Consider the following 13,557-nt stretch of genomic DNA (forward strand, 5'->3'; position numbering starts at 1 on the left):
GATTTGGATGCGAGCATAAGAGGTATAGTTAATAAGTTTGCAGATGACACCAAAATTGGAGGTGTAGTGGACAGCAAAGAGGGTTACCTCAGATTACAACAGGATCTGGACCTGATGGTAAGGATTTTTATTTCTTTACCAGGGACTAGTTAAAAATTTACTTTGTTTTTTTTTGTGTGTGTATACATCAAGTCCTTATTTAGGGTAAAAAAAAAACTATAGCAGAGAGGTATCAGAAGGTATTCTAATTCATACTTGTACAAAGTAACTAACTAAGCCGAGATGGCTGGGCAGGTGATGTGTTGTTGCTGTATGATGTGGGAGCTGGCTGATCCCATTGTGAACGGCAGTGACCACATCTGCAGCAAGTGTTGGTTGCTGGAAGAACTCCGGATCAGAGTTGATGATCTGGAATCTGAGCTTCAAACACTGCGGCACATCCGGGAGGGGGAGAGTTACCTGGATGCTTTGTTTCAGGAGGCAGTCACACCTGGGAGATTAAGTAATTCACATTCAGCTAGTGATCAGGCACAAAAGAGTGTGACTGTAAGTGAGGCAGGTAGGGGGAACCGGAGTTCAGGAGTGCAGGAGCCTCAGCCCTTGACCTTGTCCAACAGGTACGAGATTCTTGCTCCCTGTTCGGATGAGGAAAAGGGCTCTGGACAGGATGAGCCAACTGACCAAGGCACCATGGTCCAGAAGGCCATTCAAGAGGGGGGAGCTAATAGACAAGTAGTGGTTATAGGGGATTCTATAATTAGGGGGACAGATAGTATCCTTTGCAAGCCGGATCGGGAGTCTCGCATGGTGTGTTGCCTGCCCGGTGCCAGGGTGCGAGACATCTCCGACCGGCTTGAAAGGATATTGGAGCGGGAGGGGGAGGATCCAGTTGTTGTGGTCCACGTTGGTACCAACAACATAGGCAAGACTAGGGTGGAGGACCTGTTTAGGGATTATCGAGCACTAGGCAGGAAATTGAAGTACAGGTCCTCAAGGGTCATAATCTCCGGATTACTGCCCGAGCCACGTGCCAATTGGCATAGGGACAAGAAAATTAGGCAAGTAAACACGTGGCTAAGGGATTGGTGTGGGAAAGAGGGATTCCACTTCATGGGGCATTGGCATCAGTTTTGGAACAGGGGGGATCTGTACCGTTGGGACGGTCTCCACCTGAACCGATCAGGTACCAATGTTCTAGCGAAGAGGATAAATAGGGTGGTCAGTAGGACTTTAAACTTCTGAGTTGGGGGGAAGGGAAAGTGAAAGCGACAGGGAGTATGGAGGTAAATGGCAAGATAAGCAGCAGGATAGCATGTTTCCAGGCGGATTTAAAATTGAGGCAGACTGAGACTGCAGTAAAAAGCAAGGATAACTTAGGACATATGACTTCCAACATCTCTAATGATAAGGAAGTTAGCATTAAGGCACTTTACCTGAATGCTCGTAGCATTCATAACAAAGCCGATGAACTAATGGCACAGATAATAGTGAATGATTATGATGTAGTAGGCATCACAGAGACTTGGTTACAGGGGGGTCAGGACTGGCAGTTAAACCTCCATGGTTTTTCAACTTATCGAAAAGACCGAGAGGTGGGCAGAGGGGGTGGGGTTGTCTTGTTAGTTAAGAACAAAATTAAATCTATGGTATTGAATGACATAGTGTCAGATGATGTGGAGTCTGTGTGGGTGGAATTGAGGAACCACAAAGGCAAAAAAAACATAATTGGAGTTGTGTATAGACCTCCTAACAGTGGTCAGGACCAGGGACGCAACATGTACCGGGAAATAGAGAAGGCATGTCAGAAAGGCAAGGTTACATTGATCATGGGAGACTTCAATATGCAGGTGGACTGGGTAAATAATGTTGTTAGTGGATCTAAAGAAAGGGAATTCATGGAATGCTTACAGGATGGCTTTTTGGAACAGCTTGTCATGGAGCCGACAAGAGAGCAGGCTATTCTGGACCTAGTGCTTTGCAATGAACCAGACTCTATAAAAGATCTTAAAGTAAGGGAATCCTTAGAAAGTAGCGACCATAATATGATAGAGTTCAGTCTGGAGTTTGAAAGGGAGAAGGCAAAATCGGATGTAATGGTGTTACAGTTGAATAAAGGTAATTATGAGGGCATGAGAGAGGAACTGACTAAAATAGACTGGAAGCAGAGGCTAACCGGGAAGACAGTAGAGCAAAAATGGCAGGAGTTTGTAGGTATAATTGAGGACACTGTACAGAGGTTCATTCCCAAGAAAAGAAAGATTAACCGGGGAGGGATTAGACAACCTTGGCTGACAAAGGAAGTCAGGAAATGTATTAAAGAAAAAGAGAGATCCTATAAAGCGGCTAAGAACAGTGGGAAATCAGAAGATTGGGAAGGATACAAAAGCAAACAGAGGATAACAAAGAGTGTAATAAGAAAGGAGAGGATCAAATATGAAGGTAGGCTAGCCAGTAATATTAGAAATAATAGTAAAAGTTTCTTTCAGTACATAAGAAACAAACGACAGGCAAAAGTAGACATTGGGCCACTTCAAACTGATGCAGGAAGCCTAGTGATGGGAGATAAGGAAATAGCAGGAGAACTTAACAAGTACTTTGCGTCAGTATTCACAGTGGAAGACATGAGTAATATCCCAAAAATTAAAGGGTGTCACGGGGCTGAGTGGAGTCAGGAAAGGTCCCGGATGATTGGAAGATGGCTGTTGTAACCCCCTTGTTCAAGAAAGGATCAAAGCAAAAGATGGAAAATTATAGGCCAATCAGCTTAACCTCGGTTGTTGGTAAAATTCTAGAATCCATCATTAAGGATGAGGTTTCTAAATTCTTGGAAGAGCAGAGTCTGATTAGAACAAGTCAACATGGATTTAGTAAAGGGAGGTCATGCCTGACAAACCTGTTGGAATTTTTTGAAGAGGAAACAAGTAGGTTAGACCAGGGAAACCCAGTGGATGTGGTCTATCTAGACTTTCAAAAGGCCTTTGATAAGGTGCCACACGGGAGGCTGCTGAGCAAGGTGAGGGCCCATGGTGTTCGATGTGAGCTGCTGGGATGGATTGAGGATTGGCTGTCTAACAGAAGGCAGAGAGTTGGGATAAAAGGTTCTTTTTCAGAATGGCAGCCGGTGACGAGCGGTGTCCCGCAGGGTTCGGTGCTGGGGCCACAGCTGTTCGCATTATATATTAATGATTTGGATGACGGAACCGGGGGCATTCTAGCGAAGTTTGCCGATGATACGAAGTTAGGTGGACAGGCAGGTAGTACTGAGGAAGTGGGGAGGCTACAGAAGGATCTAGACAGGTTGGGAGAGTGGTCCAGGAAATGGCTGATGGAATTTAACGTGAGCAAGTGCGAGGTCTTGCACTTTGGCAAAAAGAATAAAAGCATAGACTACTTTCTAAATGGTGAGAAAATTAATAAAGCCAAAGCACAAAGGGATCTGGGAGTGCTAGTCGAGGATTGTCTAAAGGCAAACATGCAGGTTGAGTCCGTGATTAAGAAAGCGAATGCAATGTTGTCTCTTATCTCAAGAGGGTTGGAATATAAAAGCAGAGATGTACTACTAAGACTTTATAAAGCTCTAGTTAGGCCCCATTTGGAGTACTGTGTCCAGTTTTGGTCCCCACACCTCAGGAAGGACATACTGGCACTGGAACGTGTCCAGCGGAGATTCACACGGATGATCCCTGGAATGACAGGTCTAACATATGAGGAACGGCTGAGGATACTGGGATTGTATTCGTTGGAGTTTAGAAGATTAAGGGGAGACTTAATAGAGACGTACAAAATAATACATGGCTTGGAAAAGGTGGATGCTAGGAAATTGTTTCAGTTAGACGAGGAGACTAGGACCCGTGGACACAGCCTTAGAATTAGAGGGGGTCATTTCAGAACAGAAATGCGGAGACATTTCTTCAGCCAGAGAGTGGTGGGCCTGTGGCATTCATTGCCACGGAGTGCAGTGGAAGCCGGGACGCTAAATGTCTTCAAGGCCGAGATTGATAATTCCTCTAGACAACAAGAATCTAAGGGCTACGGGGAGAATGCTGGTAAGTGGAGCTGAAATGCGCATCAGCCATGATTGAATGGCGGAGTGGACTCGATGGGCCGAATGGCCTTACTTCCACTCCTATGTCTTATGGTCTTATGGTCTTATGATGGGCCAATGGGCAGAGAAGTGGCAGATGGAGTTTAATTCAGATAAATGCGAGGTGCTACATTTTGGGAAAGCAAATCTTAGCAGGATCTATGCACTTAATGGTAAGGTCCTAGGGAGTGTTGCTGAACAAAGAGACCTTGGAGTACAGGTTCATAGCTCCTTGAAAGTGGAGTCGCAGATAGATAGGATAGTGAAGAAGGCGTTTGGTATGCTTTCCTTTATTGGTCAGAGTATTGAGTACAGGAGTTGGGAGATCATGTTGCGGCTGTACAGAACATTGGTTAGGCCACAGTTGGAATATTGCATGCAATTCTGGTCTCCTTCCAGTCGGAAAGATGTTGTGAAACTTGAAAGGGTTCAGAAAAGATTTACACGGATGTTGCCAGGGTTGGAGGATTTGAGCTACAGGGAGAGGCTGAACAGGCTGTGGCTGTTTTCCCTGGAGCGTCAGAGGCAGAGGGGTGACCTTATAGAGGTTTACAAAATTATGAGGGGCATGGATAGGATAAATAGACAAAGTCTTTTCCCTGGGGTCAGGGAGTCCAGAACGAGAGGGCATAAGTTTAGGGTGAGAGGGGAAAGATATAAAAGAGACCTAAGGGCCAACGTTTTCACTCCATTGGTCGCAGGCCTCCAGTCTGAAAAACAACCCTCCACCATCACCCTCTGTCTCCTACCTTTGAGCCAGTTCTGTTTCCAAATGGCTAGTTCTCCCTGTATTCCAAGAGATCTAACCTTGCTAATCAGTCTCCCATGGGGAACCTTGTCGAACGCCTTACTGAATTCCATATAGATCACATCAATTGCTCTGCCCTTATCAATCTTCTTTGTTACTTCTTCAAAAAACTCAATCAAGTTTGTGAGACATGATTTTCCACGCACAAAGCCATGTTGACTATAGGGTGTAGGTTTGCTCGTTGAGCTGTTGTTGGAGGGAATCCTGAGGGACAGGATGTACATGTATTTGGAAAGGCAAGGACTGATTAGGGATAGTCAACATGTAAGGTTTGTGAAGATTTGTAGCTCAGGTTGAGGTTTAGAGTGTAGGTTTCGCTTCACTTGGAGGTCACCACTGATGATGTTACCTATCCAGGTAATGAAACGTGTGGATATCAAACCTACAGCTCAGCGAGCAAACCTCAACCTGAGCTACAAACCTTCACAAACCTTGCATGTTGACTATCCCTAATCAGTCCTTGCCTTTCTAAATACATGAGGAGAAAGTGAGGTCTGCAGATGCTGGAGATCAGAGCTGAAAATGTGTTGCTGGTAAAGCACAGCAGGTCAGGCAGCATCCAAGGAACAGGAGAATCGACGTTTCGGGCATAAGCCCTTCATCAGGAATGAGGAAAGTGTGTTCAGCAGGCTAAGATAAAAGGTAGGGAGGAGGGACCTGGGGGAGGGGCGTCGGAAATGTGATAAGTGGAAAGAGGTCAAGGTGAGGGTGATAGGTCAGACTGGGGTGGGGGCGGAGAGGTCAGGAAAAAGATTGTAGGTTAGGAAGGCGGTGCTGAGTTCGAGGGATTGAACTGAGACAAGGTGGGGGGAGGGGAAATGAGGAAACTGGTGAAATCCGAGTTCATCCCTTGTGGTTGGAGGGTTCCCAGGCGGAAGATGAGGCGCTCTTCCTCCAACCGTCGTGTTGTTGTGGTCTGGCAGTGGAGGAGTCCAAAGACCTGCATATCCTTGGTGGAGTGGGAGGGGGAGTTGAAGTGTTGGGCCATAGCGTGGTTGGGTTGGTTGGTCCGGGTGTCCCAGAGGTGTTCTCTGAAGCGCTCTGCAAGTAGGCGGCCTGTCTCCCCAATATAGAGGAGGCCACATCGGGTGCAGTGGATGCAATAGATAATGTGTGTGGAGGTGCAGGTGAATTTCTGGCGGATATGGAAGTTTCCTTTGGGGCCTTGGAGGGAAGTGAGGGGGGAGGTGTGGGCGCAAGTCTTACACCTCCTGCGGTTGTAGGGGAAGGTGCCGGGAGTGGAGGTTGGGTTGGTGGGGGGTGTGGATCTGACGAGGGAGTCACGGAGGGAATGGTCTTTACGGAACGCTGATAGGGGAGGGGAGGGAAATATATCCCTGGTGGTGGGGTCCGTTTGGAGGTGGCGGAAATGACGGCGGATGATACGTTGTACATGGAGGTTGGTGGGGTGGTAGGTGAGGACCAGTGGGGTTCTGTCCTGGTGGCGGTTGGAGGGGCGGGGCTCAAGGGTGGAGGAGCGGGAAGTGGAAGAGATACGGTGGAGGGCATCGTCGACCACGTTGGGGGGGAAATTGCGGTCCTTGAAGAAGGAGGCCATCTGGGTTGTACGGTTTTGGAACTGGTCCTCCTGGGAGCAGGAATTGGGAGAATGGGATGGCGTTTTTACAGGGGGCAGGGTGGGAGGAGGTGTAGTCCAGGTAGCTGTGGGAGTCGGTCGGTTTGTAGTAGATGTCGGTGTTGATTTGGTCACCCATTTCTAAATACATGTACATCCTGTCCCTCAGGATTCCCTCCAACAACTTGCCCACCACTGACGTCAGGCTCACCGGTCTATAGTTCCCTGGCTTGTCTTTACCGCCCTTCTTAAACAGTGGCACCACATTTGCCAAGCTCCAGTCTTCCGGCACCTCACCTGTGACTATCGATGATACAAATATCTCAGCAAGAGGCCCAGCAATCACTTCTCTAGCTTCCCACAGAGTTCTAGGGTACACCTGATCAGATCCTGGGGATTTATCCACTTTTAACCGTTTCGTCCTCTGTAATCTTGACATTTTGCAAGATGTCACCATCTATTTCCCTACAGTCTATATCTTCCATATCCTTTTCCACAGTAAATACTGATGCAAAATATTCATTTAGTATCTCCCCCATTTTCTGTGGCTCCACACAAAGTCCACCTTGCTAATCTTTTAGGGGCCCTATTCTCTCCCTAGTTACCCTTTTGTCCTTAATATATTTGTAAAAACCCTTTGTATTCTCCTTAATTCTATTTGTCAAATCTATCTCATGTCCCCGTTTTGCCCTCCTGATTTCCCTCTTAAGTATATTCCTACTTCCTTTATACTCTTCTAAGGATTCACTTGATCTATCCTGTCTATACCTGACATATGCTTCCTTCTTTTTCTTAACCAATCCCTCAATTTCTTTAGTCATCCAGCATTCCCCATACCTACCAGCCTTCCCTTTCACCCTGACAGGAATATACTTTCTCTGGACTGAAAATGTGTTGCTGGAAAAGCGCAGCAGGTCAGGCAGCATCCAGGGAACAAGAGAATCGACGTTTCGGGCATAAGCCCTTCCTGAAGAAGGGCTTATGCCCGAAACGTCGATTCTCCTGTTCCCTGGATGCTGCCTGACCTGCTGCGCTTTTCCAGCAACACATTTTCAGCTCTGATCTCCAGCATCTGCAGACTTCACTTTCTCCTATACTTTCTCTGGATTCTTGTTATCTCATTTCTGAAGGCTTCCCTTTTTCCAGCCGTTCCTTTACCTGTGAACATCTGCCCCCAATCAGCCTTCGAATGTTCTTGCCTAATACCGTCAAAATTGGCCTTTCTCCAATTTAGAACTTCAACTTTTAGATCTGGTCTATCCTTTTCCATCACTATTTTAAAACAAATAGAATTATGGTCGCTGGCCCCAACGTGCTACCCCATTGACACTTCAGTCACCTGCCCTGCCTTATTTCCCAAGAGTAGATCAAGTTTTGCACCTTCTCTAGGAGGTACATCCACATACTGAATCAGAAAATTGTCTTGTACACACTTAAGAAATTCCTCTCCATCTAAACCTTTAATACTATGGCAGTCCCAGTCTATGTTTGGAAAGTTAAAATCCCTTACCATAACTACCCTATTATTCTTACAGATAGCTGAGGTCTCGTTACAAGTTTGTTTCTCAATTTCCCTCTGACTATTGGGGGGTCTATAATACAATACCAATAAGGTGATCATCCCTTTCTTATTTCTCAGTTCCACCCAAATAACTTCCCTGGATGTATTTCTGGGAATATCCTCCCTCAGCACAGCTGTAATGCTATCCCTTATCAAAAATGCCACTCCCCTTCCTCTCTTGCCTCCCTTTCTATCCTTCCTGTAGCATTTGTATCCTGGAACCTTAAGCTGCCAGTCCTGTCCATCCCTGAGCCATGTTTCCGTAATTGCTATGATATCCCAGTCCCATGTTCCTAACCATGCCCTGAGTTCATCTGCCTTCCCTGTTAGGCCCCTTGTATTGAAATAAATGCAGTTTAATTTATTAGTCCTACCTTGTCCCTGCCTGCCCTGACTGTTTGCCTCACTTCTGTTCTCAGCTGTACCCATCTCAGATCGATCTCTTTCCTCACTATCTCCCTGGGATTCCTCCCACCCCCCACCCCCCACCCCCACCTTACTAGTTTAAATCCTCCCAAGCAGCTCTAGCAAATTTCCTTGCCAGTATATTAGTCCCCTTCCAATTTAGGTGCAATCCGTCCTTCTTGTACAGATCACTTCTACCCCAAAAGAGATTCCAATGATCCAAAAATGTGAATCCTTCTCCCATATACCAGCTCCTCAGCCATGCATTCATCTGCTCTATCCTCCTATTCCTGCCCTCACTAGCTCGTAGCACTGGGAGTAATCCAGTTATTACTACCCTTGAGGACCTCCGTTTTAAATTTCTGCCTAACTCTCTGTAATCTCCCTTCAGAATCTCAACCTTTTCTCTTCCTATGTCGTTGGTTCCAACGTGGACAATGACCTCCTGCTGGCCCCTCTCCCCCGTGAGAACATTCTGCACCCTCTCTGAGACATCCTTGATCCTGGCACCAGGGAAACAACACACCATTCTGCTTTTTCTCTGCTGGCCACAGAAATGTCTGTCTGTACCTCGGACTACAGAATCCCCTAACACAATTGATCTCTTGGAAGCCGACGTACCGCTCGTTGCATTTGAGCCAGTCTCACTACCAGAAACTTGGCTGTTTGTGCTACGTTCCCCTGAGAATCCATCACCCCCTATATTTTCCAAAACAGCATACCTGTTTGAAATGGGTATATTCACAAAAGACTCCTTCCCTAGGTGCCGACCTCTCTCACCCTTCCTGGAGTTAACCCATCTATGTGACTGTATCTGAGACTTTCCCCCCTTCCTATAACTGCCATCCATCACATACTGTTGCTGTTGCAAATTCCTCATCGCTTCTATCTGTCTCTCCAACCGATCCACTCGCTCTGATAAGGTTCGCATTCAACAGCATTTATGGCAGATATAATCCGCAGTAACCCTTAAACTCTCTTTAAACTCCTACATCTGAAAAGAAGTACATATCACTGCAAAGGCCATTTTTGCTCCTTCACAATCTACAGACCCAGAAAATAACACCGTCTTATTCCACTACAAACACTGCCCCAGTTTAAGTTAATAGCTATGGCTTATATTTTAAGTTTAATCAAGAGACTTATCTCCAAAAACATATAATCAAGAAAGAATCCACTATACTCACTACTGCAGCCTTTCTCTTGGACAGACTTAAAACAACAATTAACTTGTCCATAAGCTCTCTGTCATTCCGAGTCTTGTCTCCCAGTCTGAGTCCCTGTCCCCTAACTTAAAGCAAGTATTCAAATGGATCCTTAATATTGTCCAATCATTCTTCACAGAGGGAAATGGTTTGGCCCATTGCCCTGGAGTCTGTCAGACTGGAAAATGAAGGGACGGAGTTCTTCCCGCTATTAAAGCCTTACTACAAAGGAGGTTTTCTCCTGCATATTTTAGTAAAGGTAACGCTTACCTGCCAATAAGCCAAGTGTGACATAGAGGAAGGCAATTCTGTCAACGAATGAACTTATGAACAATCCAGTAGATACCATGGCTGCCCCCAGAATCCCAGTTTGCCTCTCACCTATCTTTGCACAGAATATACAAGCAATTGGACCTGGTACAGAAACATAACAAAATCCCAAAATAAAATTAGTCAAGGGAGAAAATATCTGGGAAAGATCTCATTTTGCTCTTACATTACCAACGACTCAGATTTATTTCCACTGGCAGCATTCAATATTAATTGTACATTGACTCTTCTCTCATTCCACCAATGGCTCCAGTGAAGAGGTGAGTCAGACAGACATTTAAGATTCCATACTCTGCAAGGGTAAGCAGGTTTTCAGATACATATCTACACTTGGCCTGAGCGACACTGGGCTGGAGAATTTAAAACCTGATCAGTGATCACTGCACTTCATGCAGTGGGCAAGGCAGCTTTTAATGCCACACCTTTTTGGAACACTCTACCTAGTTCCTGACACTCAAATGTACAACTGAATGAAGATCATTTGAGGATATCTAAGTGTGACGATGCTGTCACATTAAAAAGTTATTATGTCTTGTTTTTTTTTGAAGAGAGGTTGTTGGGTAGAGATGTTGACCTGATTACTAGTTTTTTTTAGCTTTAAGCAGTCAGAAGCTTTTGGGGTCTCAAAACGAGTTGGAAACTTCAATGAATGTCTCCTGTCTGCTACACTATCTGAATTTTCTCTTGATGTTTCTTCCTCCTGGATTGGAGAACTGCATTTGAGAATCTGTGTCTGAATGTACCTTTTTGCTGAGGGGTGTGTTTATGCGATGTTACTACATTGGAACAGTTAATTAGCAATAGGTATCTATTATTTGGTTAAGTTATTCAAAATGACTCTTTCTTTTGCTTGTATTTTAATTATAGTGTTTAAATAAATTGTGTTTTCTTAACCATGAGCAGTTTGACCAGTGGCATTACATCTGGAACACAGCACTTCACATCTACCTTTACAAATAAGAAAAGGTTATGGTCCAGGCTACCTTCTTAAAATATTTTGAGGGGTCTGGTCTGATCCATAACACTAAGCACCATGCCCTGATCTCCATAAAGGCAAAGTAAGTTAGAAGGATGGAAGAAAAATGGCAGAAAAGGGGAGAAAAATAATACATTATCACTGCAAACCTAAACCACCATTTTATCCACGAGTGTAAGGAGCTCAGTGTGTTAATTTTAGGCTAGCTACTAATACTGATGCTAACTGTTTTGCTCTTCTGTACAATGAGATGTTGTTATAGCTTCACTGCAGGAGAGAGTGATTCCCAACAAAGCTTATTCCAGAACGCCAGACTTAAATTACAATTATATTAACCACCCGTGTTGGTACATTGCAGTGCACTGGCAAGTGTTCCAAATGCACAAATATTGCTGCATCCTTCACAGCAGTCTAGCGGGCTAGGTTAATGCTCTGGGCAGAGGGGTTCAAACACCACTGCAGTAGAATTTAAACTTAATTGATAATCTCAGTAACACTGTTGATATGCTGTATAGCTACATATATTCCTACACCATGCAAGAATACATTATTTTCATAGAATCCTTACAGTGTGCAAACAGGCCCATTTGGCCCATCAATTATATTTTCATAATACCTGCAGTTAAACGCACGCATGATAGAATCGATCCAATCCAGCCAATCTGTTCCATAGATGCCTGAAAAGTTTCCTGAAGTGCTGCAGATAAGATCCCAAATGATTTCAGTATTCCCATGGCCAACACATTGATCTACATGAATCAAAGAGATTAAACAAAAATTACATTCAGAACTCAAAGCTGGTACTTTCCTCATGGCAATGCACAGCTAAGCAATAATGTCACATGCTGTTATCAATGGATGATTGTAAATCCGGATCCGATACAGCACAGTTTATTGATGAACCAACAAGCTACGAAACTATTTCACAGCTGTGGGCAACATTGCTTTTGACTGTCACTAGTGTTATTGTTGCTTCATTCCACAAAATTGTTGCTTCCATAAAATTAAATGATTTACTCAACTAGAATTACAAAACCACTGCAACCTCCAACAAGATGTTGTTTAGAAAGAACCTTTAACACCCCAAGTTGCTTCATAATAACAACAACTTGGATTTATATAGAGCCTTACATAAAACCTAAGGTGCTTTTCAGGAGCATTATGAAACAAAATTTCGCACCAAGCCACACATCGAGATATTAGGGTGGCCTAAAGCTTGGTCAAAGAGATTTAGCGAGAGGATTGGGGCAGGAATTCCAGAGCTTGACTGGTTTCAGTTTCCTAATATTTAGTTGGAGGGTTTACAAAGAGATCTTGTTCAATTGGGACAATGGACTGAGAAGTGGCAGATAAGTTTATATGGATAAATGTGAGGTATCACATTTTAGTAAAACAAGTAAGGGCAGGTTGTATATGATTAATAGTAGGGCCAGAGGTAGTGTTGTAGAACAGAGCGACACCTAGCAGTTCTGGCACATAATTCTTTGAAGTTTGTGTCGCGTATAAACAAGTGGTTCAGAAGGCGTTCAGCACACATACCTTCATTGCTCAGACCTTTAAGTATAGGAGTTGGGAAGTCATATTAAGGGTGTACAAGATGTTGGTGAGACCACTTCTTGAGTACTGTGTACAGTTCTTGTCACCCAATTAAAGGAAGGTTATTATCAATTTGGAGAGGAGTTCAGAAAAGATTTACCAGGAACGGAGGGTCTTTTTTTCTTTATTCATTCACAGCATGAGAGTGATGCAGGCCAGGCAGCACTTATTACCCATCCCTAATTGCCCAGAGGGCAGTTAAGAGTCAACCAATTTGCTGTGGATCTGGAGTAACATGTAGGCCAGACCAGGTAAGGATGGCAGTTTCCTTCTATAAAGGTCATCAGCGACCCAGATAGGGTTTTTTGACAATGGATTCATACTCGCCATTAGCCCCTCAATTCCAGACATTTATTGGATTCAAATTTTACCCAGGACATTACTGAGTCTTTTGATTAACAGTCCAATAATAATACCATGAGGTGATCACCTCACCAGGTTGATTTATATGGAGCGGCTGGATAGACGAGGAATTTTCGCACTGGAGTGTAAGAGTTGGCGGGTGACTTTATAGAGGTATATAAAATCATGACTGAATAGCGAGGGTCTTTTCCCTAGGATGGAGAATCCAAAACTAGGGAGTATATTTTCAAAAAGGATAAGAGGGGAAACCTTTTTATGCAGAGGATGGTTCGTGTGTGGAATGAACTGCCACAGGAAGTAGTGGATGCAGGTACTGTTACAACTTACAAAAGACATTTGGATAAGTACATGAATAGGAAAGGTTTGGAGGGATATGGGCCAAATGCAGGCAGGTGGGACTAGTTTAGTTTGCAGAAATATGGTCGTGCGGACTAGTCAGACCCAAGCATCTGTTTCCATGCTGCATGTCTCAATGACTCCATGACATGATGGAGTGGGGTATTGTGTTGCAATTTAGGTTTCTCTGGGCATTCAGATTGTTTTACACATTTTAACCCAATGCAAGATTTGGATGTTCTACTGCTCCTGTTGTCAGTTACAATAGTTGTTGATGAATCAAGCACTCGTAGGTGTTACTGACCAGCCTCAATAAT

At 44.4% G+C, this 13,557-nt stretch overlaps 1 protein-coding gene across 1 annotated transcript in view; it reads right to left on the reverse strand.

The window, feature by feature from the left end:
- Window positions 1–13,557, reverse strand: part of LOC122558864 (putative monocarboxylate transporter 5) — a 64,874-nt gene that overhangs the window by 14,045 nt on the left and 37,272 nt on the right. The window contains exons 2-3 of the mRNA XM_043707724.2: window positions 11,562–11,694; window positions 9,910–10,053 (exon numbers count right to left, since the gene is read on the reverse strand). Of these exons, the coding sequence (XP_043563659.1) occupies window positions 9,910–10,053; window positions 11,562–11,694 (277 nt within the window). The remainder of the gene's footprint in view (window positions 1–9,909; window positions 10,054–11,561; window positions 11,695–13,557) is intronic.

Source organism: Chiloscyllium plagiosum, unplaced genomic scaffold (assembly GCF_037043375.1).
Source record: "Chiloscyllium plagiosum isolate Xiang-an unplaced genomic scaffold, Cpla_swu_hap1 HiC_scaffold_14, whole genome shotgun sequence".
Classification (NCBI taxonomy): Eukaryota; Metazoa; Chordata; class Chondrichthyes; order Orectolobiformes; family Hemiscylliidae; genus Chiloscyllium; species Chiloscyllium plagiosum.